Source organism: Ursus americanus, chromosome 5 (genome assembly GCF_024610735.1).
Source record: "Ursus americanus isolate L20-20 chromosome 5, mUrsAme1.1.p, whole genome shotgun sequence".
Taxonomy (NCBI): domain Eukaryota; kingdom Metazoa; phylum Chordata; class Mammalia; order Carnivora; family Ursidae; genus Ursus; species Ursus americanus.
The window spans coordinates 30,095,813-30,108,712 of NC_142131.1; the positions used below are offsets into that span (position 1 = coordinate 30,095,813).

At 42.7% G+C, this 12,900-nt stretch overlaps 1 protein-coding gene across 1 annotated transcript in view; it reads right to left on the reverse strand.

The window, feature by feature from the left end:
• IQGAP2 (IQ motif containing GTPase activating protein 2) overlaps positions 1-12,900 on the reverse strand; it is a 274,080-nt gene that overhangs the window by 20,505 nt on the left and 240,675 nt on the right. The window contains exons 24-30 of the mRNA XM_045796437.2: positions 10,892-11,116; positions 9,400-9,540; positions 8,968-9,052; positions 8,298-8,530; positions 5,621-5,753; positions 2,596-2,698; positions 1,559-1,700 (exon numbers count right to left, since the gene is read on the reverse strand). Of these exons, the coding sequence (XP_045652393.1) occupies positions 1,559-1,700; positions 2,596-2,698; positions 5,621-5,753; positions 8,298-8,530; positions 8,968-9,052; positions 9,400-9,540; positions 10,892-11,116 (1,062 nt within the window). The remainder of the gene's footprint in view (positions 1-1,558; positions 1,701-2,595; positions 2,699-5,620; positions 5,754-8,297; positions 8,531-8,967; positions 9,053-9,399; positions 9,541-10,891; positions 11,117-12,900) is intronic.

The window sequence follows — 12,900 nt, forward strand, 5'->3', positions numbered from 1 at the left end:
TTCCAGGTACCTTTATAATTGGCACTTTCTCCGAGGAACCCAGAGAACAGACCCGTCTTGTCTCTGGTGCCCTGCCCTGTGTTGTGTCTCTGCAAATTCAACCTGACTTGCTGCTCAGTAGTCTAAGGAGCTGCCTTCACCTCTTCCGAGGGCAGGCTGTGTAAGAGTCCTGCGGCTTGGGGCGCCTGGGTGGCACAGCGGTTGGGCGTCTGCCTTGGGCTCAGGGCGTGATCCTGGCGTTGTGGGGTTGAGCCCCACATCAGGCTCCTCCGCTATGAGCCTGCTTCTTCCTCTCCCACTCCCCCTGCTTGTGTTCCCTCTCTCGCTGGATGTCTCTATCTCTGTCAAATAAATAAATAAATAAATAAAATCTTAAAAAAAAAAAAAAAAAAAAAGAGTCCTGCGGCTTGGCCTCTGTCCTGCTCCCCGCCAGCACACTTCAGCGACCGTAAATGGCCTGCTGACGGCTGTATCCCCAGCATCAAGCAGGGGCCGTGGATGCAGAGCTGGGACTGAAGATTTGCTACATGAATAGGTGAAGCCGTAGATGATGTGAGCGCAAACTCATGAAGCCAAATAGAAGCAGCACAGGCTGCAACATGGGACACTGATTACGTTTTTTTTTTTTTTTTACCATTTTAACGGATGATGATGAGTATCTGGAAAAAAATTAACTGGACATGAGCGCTGTTTGAATGCCGTCAGCGGCAGAAAGGTTAGCTCTGGTTACAAATGAAAACCACCTCAGAACTCAGGACATGTAACTCAGAAGTAATGTGTGAAGTATCTTTTAAGTACGTAATTATTCCATTGTGGCCCCATTTCCCACTTCCATTCTCCACCTCAGTCCAATACTCAACTCATTTAATATGCATCCATTTGTTTATATAAGTTCTTATAAACCGTACTGTTTGGTGAGCATATGTTTTGGTTTATGGTGTTTTGATTGATGGTGATGGGTCTCATGGTTTCTTATTGTGTGTGTAAAGGACTGGTGTGGACCATCCAGAGGCCTGGATGGAAACAATACAGCGTGAATGCTTCACTGTAAATCCGCGGGGGCAGGAACCGGGGTGTTAAGTCAAAGCTGGTAAACATATCCGGGCTTAGTGTAATAGGAAAGAAGGTTAGTAAAGCAAATGACAGTGTTAGGTCTTACTATGGTGTGCTTTATATCTCGACACTGGATACCAGACATTAAATATGGTTTAAAGTATTTCCTCATTAACATTTTCCACTCTGTAAAAGTTATTTGCCTTCAGTTACCTAAGGACTTTTAGAGGCAGAATTAATCACTTTGTTTCTTAAAAGAAAGGAATCAAATTGCTACATGGAAAACTGAAAAACAAGACAGGCTTTATAAATAATTATAATGTTTAGTTTCCTCTTAAATGATAAATAGTCTGTTATCATTTGGCCAGATGTTTGATGAATAAACGACATATTTCAGTATTGAGATATATTAAAGTGAATTATTTGGGGATCCAGCCTACTTAAACTTGCATGTTTTAAGATGCATCATCAGAGACACAATGTGTCCGTTATGCCCCAAACTTACTTTATCATGAGGCTCTGGCCGTCTATAGCTTCACCGTCCCCTAGGTCGTACTTGCTCGTCAAATAAAGGGAAATCTCGATCTTTGAGAGCTGGTTTAGTGTATTTGCCCTGTTAGGGTCATTGGGGTCAACTGCTCCTTCCCCTGCAGAAATAAAACGTTGTTATTCTTACCATTCACTCATTGTGCTGGCATTAGCAGTGCGAGATAAAAGTTCTATGGGAAAAACAGGCTCTGTTGTACAGGAGATAACGGTCCTCATAACCAAAACAAAACACATTCTAATATATTGCAAGAGGCTTTTAAAATCTCTCTCTCTCTCTCTCTTTTTTTTTTTTTTAAAGATTTTAAGTAATCTCTACCTGTAACATCGGGGCTTGAACCAACAACTCCAAGATCAAGAGCCCCATGTTCCACCAATTGAGCCGGCCAGTAGCCCCTCAAAAATCTTTGATTTAAACTTTAAAATAACATGGGGGGGTGCCTGGGTGGCACAGCGGTTGGGCGTCTGCCTTCGGCTCAGGGCGTGATCCCGGTGTCCTGGGATCGAGCCCCACATCAGGCTCCTCCGCTATGAGCCTGCTTCTTCCTCTCCCACTCCCCCTGCTTGTGTTCCCTCTCTCGCTGGCTGTCTCTATCTCTGTCGAATAAATAAATAAAATCTTAAAAAAAAATAAAATAAAAATAAAATAACATGGGGCATAGCTACTCAAAACATGAAAATATTACTAAAAGAGAGAACTTAATAAAAGAAATCCTTATAAAATACAGCAAAGACTTTGTAATCTGGCTTTTTAATGATTTCTTTATGATATAGGTTGACTAATCCCTTTTGATGCATTAGAGTTTACTTTCAAGAGTATCTAATTGCTTTGTGACCTAGGACATTATGAATTACAGAACTCTTAATGTAGGAAGGGGCTACAGTAGTTATCTTCTTAAGTAAGGTTAAGTATTAAGATTTTTTGGATCTAGACTAGGAAAACTGAACAACTCAACACCAACCACAGAGTAAGTAGAAGGCAGAAGAAGCTCTTACCAAGAAAAGACTCCACACTAGGTACCTCTCCCAGCGAGTCCAGTAGTTCATTCAGCAAGTCCTGTTTGTCAGGTGCGATTGCATCCTGGTGCTCCAAGAGGAGCTTTGTAGAGACAGCAATAAACACAGACACACACACAATTAAAAGTAAATTCGTAAGTGCTACCATTTTTACATCAAGTTCCCTTTCCAGTTTTCCAAGATGATTTTCTTCTAATACGGTTTGATTCTTATTTTTATTTTTTTTTGAAAGTAAGCTTTATGCCCACTGTGGGGCTTGAACTCATGACCCTGAGGATCAAGAGTCCCGTGCTCTAATGACTGAGCCAGCCAGACACCCCTATTGTTTGAATCTTAATTACAAGTTTGACATTTATTAAAATTAGAGGCCACAGGGAGACACAGTTTTTAATATTATCTTACAGGTAAGTGCCTACTTTACATGAAGAAATTGGAGCTTTGTGAAAGGTGTCCACAAACCCTCTTTCAGCATGATCTTGTGAGATACACCTCGGAGCAGCCTTCTACCACTTAACCCCTGTGCTCCAGTCCACCTTGACAGAAAAGGTCAAAGTGGGGGAGGAAAGAGCCAACAATGAGGCAGAAATCTCTTGGCTAACACTGGTAATAAACTGGAAGCCCATCTCCAAATCTCTTCAGGGAAAAATTATGCAGTAATCAAACACTATGGTTATAGAAAAAAATCACCACTATTAGCTATTTTAATCTGCGTGGCATTGAAGATCTTGCAAGGGCAGGGATCACAGAAACACCCATGTGGTTCCTTGGCCTGAGACCCAAATGTACCAGGTGTTGCTTCTGGTATGCAACTCCCAAAAGGATCCAAGGTGAGTAAAGAAAGGCATTACAGAAGTAATAACGGTGGTAAAAGGACATAGTGACATCTGGAATGGTAGTATGTGTATTTTTGGAGGAAGGTAAATTAGTGACAGAACAAAAGAAGAGATAAATTTATGTTCTTGTTCTCCGAAGAGACGGGAGAGCTGATTTGGCTGCTGTCTCTGGGGAGTGATGTTTTAGGGAGCTAGCTTCGACCCTTTATTCTGGTAATTACAGAACATAAGAATTTCTTGAAAATGTCTCTTTAAAGAGCTTATTTTGAGGGTCTACATGTTCCTTAGAGGACAAGGAGCAAGCAAGGGGCCACAGACGGGGTGGGCTGAGCTGATGCCAGGCTTCTGAGTACATGTGGACACCTCCTCGTTTGAGACAGACCGTAAACACAATAGTCTTTCTCTGTAATTACAATCCTCCCACGTTATACATCTGCTTCCAACCTAACACATGAAGAAAATTCAAACTGGTCACAAGCTAGATTTCCCAGGAAAACAGAAACCTCTGTTTTCAATTTTTGTTAACAAAAAGAACAGACGATTCCTCCTTAAAGAGTAACAGTCTAAATTAATACAGTAACATTTTTTTCTCTGCTATCCCTGGGAAAGAATGTCTCATTCTAAAAGAGAACTCCCCACCACTTTTTCTGCATAAAGATACTGCCCTCGACAAATGTGTGGCCAGCATGCAGACATTTTTTTGAGATGGATAACCTACCATAAAAATAGACAAGAGAGTCGTTGCTGAAATATGAACGAGTCCACTTGCTCATCAGAAAATTAGTTTTGCAAATGTTGCATTGCTGGACATGTTTTATGATTTTGAGTGTTTATATAGAGAGAAAAGAAGTATAACCTCTTCACTTAATCAACCAACTCACTCCTTCGGCTGGCCGTTCAGACCTGCCTTTGTTTAAGGTCACTCAAAATACTCACAGAGAGCTTGTTGCAAATGTGAGGGAGTTTCCCTGTTCCAACCCTGAAAGAGGGAAACCAAAAGTAGATCCAATCTTTCTTCCAAACCTGTATTCAAGCTTTAGTTTGTTGGAAGAGCTTAATAATACGGACTGAAATTTTAGTGTATCTGCTTTGACGGGGGCAGGACAGGACCTTTCAGAGGTGTGAGTTTGCTATGCTTTCCTCCTAGTTGTGTGTAATCCAAACCGGGTATATTCTTGATGAGGGCTTTTAGACCCCCAGTGTGTATCTGCAGAACCTGGGTTCTTGTTAGAGTGTAAGTTCTGATTCGGGAGGTCTGGAGTGCGTTTCTAACATGTCCCTAAGACCTTGGTTGGAGGAACAAGGTGGTAAGCTATTTTCAAAAAGGTGATCTTTTAGGAACCAGGTTTTTCAGGAAATATGTTCCAACTGGTCTTAAAAAAAAAAAAACAACAACCAAACCAAAAAGACCCCCCCAAAAACTCTCAACACTTAGTTTCTCTTTTTACTTTCAATGACCGAGGAGCCATCTAAGGCTTTCCCATGCTGAGCCAAGTGCCCTGACCCCAACAGATGCTTAATATTCCTTTCATGGCTGATGATGGTGATGTTTGCACGCCATCTGGATGGAGACATTATGACATACCACAGACTATGAAACTGCCTTTGAGACACGGGGTTTTCCAGAACAATAGAATTGATTCTTTGCAGACGGCTAATGTTGGGTGGGGTGTCCTCTCTTTCCTAACCTGGAACAGCCTACTTTCCCTCTCTTTATGTCCAACATTAGAAGGGAGAGAATATTCTCATTATCCCAGAATTTTACTGGAAAAGCTGGGAAGATTCTAGAAAGGGGAGGAGAAATAGTGTGGGGGTTCAGGCAGTGTAGCCCTGGTTGGTGGAGGAAAGAGCAGGGCCTATCCCTGCTCAGGACTTAAACTTCACATTCACAGTCTGACTTTGATAACAGATCATGTGAGAAGTAAACTTTTCTTGTTTGGGAGGAGTTTTATTATGCACTAGAGGGAATAAACGCACCATGTAAAAAGTAAACTTGTATGGGAAAAGGAATCTTATTCGTGTATAAGTCAGGGAATAAATAATCAAAGGTTTCTTAGGATTCCGAGTATGAGTATTATTAGCGCATGCTTACAGGAAGCCCCATAGAGACTAAGCATTTTCAAGAAAATGGCATCTGAAAGATGCTAAGACCCTTTCCCAACCCCACTTACTGAATGTGTGTTGATGATTTCTTCAATTGAAATATAAATGACGGGTTTGCTGACTGTCACCACATCTGTGTATTTATCCATATTAAACTTTTCTTCTGGCTCAGGGACATTACAGGCTTCTTTGAAATATTTCCTAACAAAGAAAACAAATTCTTAAGACAGAGTTCAAATTTCTGAGGTAAATAGCTTTGTCAAAACACTGAGGAAATCATGAATTATGATTATTGCTTTGTTCTCCATCCCAAACTTTGTGTGTGTGTGTTGGGAAGGGGAGACTTGTTACAGCATCTTCCAGACTGGCCCCTAACTAGGGGAGCTGAGTCCATGTTTCTGGATGGTGGACCCAGCTCCTCGCGCAGGCACGGAGACAGCAACACAGCCTCAGGTTCTGCTAGTGACTCAGTGTAGTCAAATTATGGGCAGGTTATTCAAAAAATGTTATTTTGAAAACAGGGTCCCTGAAATTTAGACAAAAGTGTCAAGACTGATAGTCTTTGATCTAAGAATCAAGTCTTTCTAGAGAAAATAATCTGGAAAGCAATTTATCAAATGTGCTACTTTATTTTTTAAAAGATTTTATTTATTTATTTGAGAGAGAGAGAGAGAGAGAGAGCAGGAGCAGGGAGAGGGAGAAGCAGACTCCCCGCTGAGCAGGGAGCCTGATATGGGGCTCAATCCCAGGACCACGGGATGATGACCTGAGCCAAAGGCAGACACTTAACGTACTGAGCCACCCAGGCGCCCAAATGTGCTCCTTTAAATGGCACAAGCTCCTGGGCCTAAGAACCCTTCAGAGCTTCTGCTGCCAACATGACCGAAATTCAAGTTAAGCCTACTCTACTCCTAGCTGATCTCAACAACAGTTGCTGGCTGATGGAAAGACTGTTAAGGCTAGACACACGAATACAATCTCCCATTCCCCCAGTAATCAGATTCTAAAATGTCTTTAAATAATAGCAAATTGAGACAGGGAGACCAAGAAAGCCAGGGGCTCTGATCATATTTTAGAAGTGATCCTTTTGCACAGGTAGAGAGGTATTTCATTCTATAATGTGGTCAATTTTCTTTTTCTTTCTTTCTTTCTTTCTTTCTTTCTTTCTTTCTTTCTTTCTTTCTTTCTTTCTTTCTTTCTAGAGAGAGTGCAAGTGGGGAGGAGCAGAGGGAGGAGGAGAGAGAAACTAATTTTTTTAAAAGATTTATTTATTTGAGAGAGAGAGGGAGCATGTGCACCCTGGGTGGGGGTGGGGTGAGCGCAGAGAGAGACTCCCTGAGATCATGACCTGAGCCAAAATCAAGAATCAGACACTTAACTGACTGAGCCACCCACATGCCCCTGCAGTAAATGTTCATATGCCTGAAATGATCCTTGGTGTATCTCCTAAGGCTACCCAAGGCTCATAAACCAAAAGGCCTCTATCCTCCCAGCCCAAGGCTGAAGAGATTAAATGGCAGGCAGCATGTTGGCGTGGGAGAGGAGCATGTTTCCATTGACAGTTGGTCTTCCTACACTTTTTCGACACTTGGGCTTCCTAAAGTTTTAATAGGCTGTTGAGGAACACATAGGATAAATACAAGTGTGAGAGGAAAAAATACGAATTTAAGAGGAAGTGGCGGGGGGGGGGGACTTTGGTTTTGTTTCTTTTTGAAGAAGAGCTGGAACCACAGATGTTTGATAAGAATAATCTGAGAAAAAAGGAAGTAAAGGGAAGCTGTAGTAGCAGATAAGGATTTGCAAGAAATAGTACATTTTTCACCAGCGAGAAGAACTAAAATTAGCAGCTCGAGATATCAAAACTTCCTGTAGTAAGAGGATTTGGAGGGAATTTTCTCACAAGAGGCCACAATTCTAAGTAGAAAGTACTGATCGTGAATATCTTTGTGAGCAGATAAATCACTCTTCCAGAGGAAAACAGAGGAATGGAAATCAGTTTTCCAAGGGAGGCGTTACAGGGGCTGCATTCCTGTCTTCTTTCTATGACCTACCGATTGAATGGCAACAAGAGAAAAAACAAACGCCAAGTTGAACGTGCTCCCTCGGAGAGCTTCAGGGTCAGAGTATCTTCCTACCAGACTCACGCCTTTCATGTTCCCATGGAAAGATCAGTGATAGAATCTGGAAACGCCTATCAAGGCGACGGACGTACAACTTACACGGGGGCAAGAGAGGTTAAAGAATAGAACACACTCATATACAACGCTCAGCAAACATAAAAGCTGGATTTCCCTAGCCTTTTGAAAACCAAATACTCAGTGTCCTACTATTGTCTGATGCAGAGAAGCAAACTCTTTCTCACTGGACACATTCTTAAAGAAAACAGAACAAAACACCCTCTTCTTAAGTTCAGTGAAGAAGAAATCAGCTCTTCTGACTTTTATTCTAAGTCCAATAAGCCCAGAGCACCCCAGGAAGAATACAGATTTCATTGTGTCCACGGGAGAAATCAAACATCTGGGGGTGACTCGGGGTAGCAGGGGCACTGGGGGCAGAGGTGGGACGGGGAGCCCCAGCAGAAGTGACCCAGCCTGTTCTTTCCCCACCGTGTCAGCGAGAAGAAGAAATGCATGCCATCACCTGAGGTTCCCGTCCCTCACCCCCAACTTCACTTCTGAGTACAGGACATGCATGACTCCTGCTCATCACCTTGCAAGTTTCTCCAAAAGTAGTGACCCCTCTCACCTGAACTCTTGATAGGTCTCTGCTAAGTAATTGTTCATAGATGAGAGGTGCTCGTTCTCTCCTTCGAACATCTTGTTGGAGGCGGCATGCTGAAGAACCTTGGCCACCGATCCCAAGTTTCTCCTTTGGTCGGGATTTATCTGACCTCCGGCTGTCATGTCGATGATGTCAAAGCCATCAGGAGCTACGATAGCTGGGTTCATGTATCGGTAGTACAGGAGGTTTCCCACAATCTGCAGGAATGCAGGGAAAAGACCGTTCTTAAGAGAAACAACTCGAGAGTTCTAGATTGTTAGAGACTGAAGTAAATATTCATTGCCGTTTCCCAAGAAAGATCATTTTCTGATCTGAATCCTAAAAAGGAGTTCTGTGAAGGTGTGAAAATAGCCACGTATTACCAATACAGTTAACCAAATTATTTTTGGGAAAAAATAGCATAATTCGAGCATATTGCCCCCAAATGCTCTAATATAAAGAATCGCAATTATGTGTAAGATCTCTGAAGTAATTTCAGCATCATCAATAACCTTGACAGTCATTCAAAACAGAAGACCTGTAGCTTTTTATAAAGTCATATGGAGGGAAAAAAATCTCACAAAATGTTCTGCTGTCATTATTTTGGTTCATGCCCCCGAGAGCAGCTCTGGTGAGATGACCCTTGAAAATCTACCTTTAACAGCTCATCTTCTGTGGCATCAGGAAATTTCTCATGGATCGAATTCTTCAGTACTTTGGCTATATACCTCAATCCATAACTACATGTAAAACAGATGACAAAAGAAAAGAATGGGAAAAGGCTAAGTGAGAAAGAAACACAAAGCAGTTGTTCTACTCAACTACAGTGGAGTTTTCTTAAAAATTAAACATAAAATGAGATGGTAACAATCACAGGACCTTCACTGATGACAGTCACTGAGCACTGTTTCTAGTGTGTCCTCTTTGGAGAACAGTTACGAATTTAAATGCAAACGTAGGCAAACTTTTAAAATAGTCTTAAAACGGTAGCAGGGAAAATGCCTATGTTGACTGCCAGGATTTATTTAACGTAGTGTTGCAGGAACTTTCAGGGAAGAGCGTTCAAGTCGCTACATGTACAACTTACGGCAGGAGATCAAGGGAAGAGATGATAGAATTCAGGACTTTGTCGGTGACCCTTCTCAGATTCTCAATGGAAGCTTCCAGTTTATTTTTCACTTCTGGGTACGTTAGAGCTTGTTCTGTGGTCACATCATAAGGTAGCTTGCTGAAAACACAACAAGGGCTTTCAATTAATTGGGGGTTTAGGGACAAGCATTTGTGTCCTTGCCAAGCTGTTTCTACAACCAAACTTTGTACAGTGAAGTGGATGTCACCCACTGATCTCAGGGACAGAATGTTTGCCAACTGAGGGGAGGCCCAATGTGCCCGGACAGTCCCTCTGCCACTGGTGGATGAGGGGGACTCCAGGCTCTCTCTTGGGGCTCTCCTGGGAAAATAACAGGCGACTCAAGTGATATAGGCCCAGCTAACTTTCTCTCTCTCTCTCTCTCGCTCGCTCTTTTTAAGCAGATTCCCCCCGCATGGACTCCAACATGGGGTTTGAACTCACAACCCTGAGATCAAGATCTGAGCTCAAGACCTGAGCTGAGATCAAGAGTTGGATGCTTAACCCACTGAGCCATCCAGGCACCCCTCTTTTTTTTTTAATTACAAAAAAGCAGTATATTCATTATAGAAAAATTACATATAAACAAACAAGAATACAATATCAACCCAGAGACAACCATCTTTCATATCTTGGTGCTTAACTTTCTAGGTCCTACTCTATACATATGTGTATGTGGGCCTAACACACACATGAGTATAACAGAGTTGATACATATACATATTTCGTACAGATCCTACATGTATGTGTGTATGTACATGCACACACATATCTGTATTTTTATAGAAAATGGTTTATTGCACGCAACTGCAACTGAAAACTATACCACAAACATTTTTTCCATGCCAATAAAAATATTTCTATACCATTACTCCAAACAGTTACTAAGTCTACTATGTGTTACACAAACATTTATTTAACAAATTCCTCAAAGCTAAATATTTTGACTTTCCCCAACTTTTTGCTGTTACAAACAGTGCTGTGAGAACCATCCACGTAATTCTCTGTGCGTATCTTAACGATTGCACAAGGCGTCCTTTTGCAGAAGATAAAAAGCTGAGATTGCTTAGAGCTACACTCTACCTCCCAGAATAAGCCCATCCTCTCTGGCTTATTAATGCTTACACAGAAAACTCACTCACTTGGTAACTGTTAAAAGTATGTATCACCAGGTGAAGAGAAAGCCTGTACTATTTCTAGGTCTAGGTTTGGAAACACACAAAGAATAACCAAGGGAGAGAATTACAGAAGTTGTGGCTTTGGGGATCAACTGGTACTGAAAGTTGAAAAGACCGTGCCATACTGAGCTGCGCAAGGGTCCAAGAACGCGGCCTGCGTGGGCACGTTACAGGGAGGGAACATCTTCAGCTGAAAACTGCCTCTGTTCTTTTAAGAGAATTTAAGAGTATATATAATAACCATGTAAAAATGATCATAAAACATCTGGTACCTGGCTTCTCCAGTCTGTGTTTCTAGCTGGTTCACCCACGCCTTGTACACCTCCACGGGGCTCGTGTTGATGGTCAGGGCCTTGTCCTCCAGGATCTCTTTCACCACGGGAGCCAGGAGCTGGCGCAGCGTGTTCTGTCCTCGGGCGCCTCTGTTGAAGCTCACAACCATCTTGATGACCGTGGGGTTCCCAGTCACTATGTCCTGTACCTGATCGACCTTCGATCTAAAAAAAGCCCAGACCAAAACAAATGGGTTGCCTTGACGGATAGAGTTTTAAACAGCCCGTGTTCTCTCTGGCAGGCAAGGACTTCATGGGGCTCTACTTCCTCCACGAAAATCAAAGGCGGCATGGTTTAAAAGCAAGCCATCCTTTGTAAGATGTGTGTTCATTATGCGAGGGACTCAAGGATGTAAAAACAAGTGCTTGGCTTTAATCCCGATCTAGAAGGCAGGAAGGAACCGAAAATGGACGGACACTAAGAAGAATCCAGGGGGTCACTGTGCAAGTACTGTGTCCCATCTAGTTACCAAATTTCGAAAAACTTTCTCGATTCAATGAACTAACTCCACTTCTTCAAATCGGACTCAAATTCACCGCAGGGAAGCTTCTGGTGGAGACAGCCTCACATGGCGGAGAGAGCCCTTCTAGACTGCTGCGTGCCAACTCTTGTGAGCTTCCCCGATCCACCTTCCTTTCACCTCCATGCAGCCTCTCACCCTTCCACGTGACCACGTGCTCCCTCTGCACCCCCTTTTCCCTTCAGGGCCTCAGAGTGCTGTATTCCGGTCCTCATTTTACCCAGTCGTCCCCTCGGTTTCCTTTGCTGGGTCCTTTCCCCACATTTTAACTTGCTCTCACATCTTTCTACATGCTCTACCCTCAGACCTCACTCATACCTGCCATTCAGTGACTGTCTCCTTGGAACCTGTCCTCTGAGCTCAGCCTCTAATCCACCTCTCTTTCCTGGAAGTTGGTTTTGGATTTCCAATTTGCTGCAGGACTTTCCCCCCCTCACGTTCTACACCTGTAGCTCATACGCACTGTGCTAAAAATTCAAACTGTATCTTTTTTCCTTCTGACTCCCCCATTTCTCTGACCTGTGCAGCTGCTGTTAATTCTCTTCATACACAGGAGCAGATCAATCCTCTAAAAACCCAGTCGATGGCCATGTCCATACGCTGCCTGAAGACCTCTCAGGGCTTCCAAGGAAGTGCACAGTGCCTTAGCACTTGGGCCTGGACTCCCTGGCTCCCACGATACGGCCCAACCCATCTTTCTAGCTCCATCTCCTGTTCGTGACTAGTTAAATCACATTTTGGCTAGAAAGATCCTATGGTCTTTCACAGACTTTGGCCCATGCTATTTCTGTCGACATTGTGCCTTATTTCCCTTTTCCGTTTTTTCTTATAAAAAACTGTAGATATTCTTCAAGGATTTGGATCAACTACTTCCTCTCCCATACAATCTTTACTGGCTGACCTAACTGGAACTTCTCTCCCTCCCTCCCTTTCTCATTTATTATCTTTTGAGTGGAACTGACACACATTACATTAGTTTCAGGTGTACAACTTAGGGATTTGACAAGTTTATACATTATTCTGTGTTCCCCACGAGTATAGTTGTGTCTGTCCCGTTACATTGTTACGTCGCTATTACAATATCATTTGTAACTGGAACTTTTCTTTCCATCCCTCTGATGTTACACTGTGTGTGTCGTTCATTAGGACTTGTTTATTCCAGTGCACACATTCCTATTTCTCATGTATCCTCTTTCTCCGGCTGGCTTACAGAGACGCTGAGGGCAGAGGTTCTCAGCTCACATGCTTCTGAGATCCAAAGGAACCAGGATAGCTCAAGTTATAAGAAGCTAGGAAGGCAGTTGAGGCCCATCTCGTTGGCCAAGGGCATTTTTCCTGTATTTTTTTGGCTCCTTTAATATAGGTATCTGCACTTTTTTTTTTTTTGTTTACATTAACTGAATCAGAAAATAAATTAGCAAAAATCAG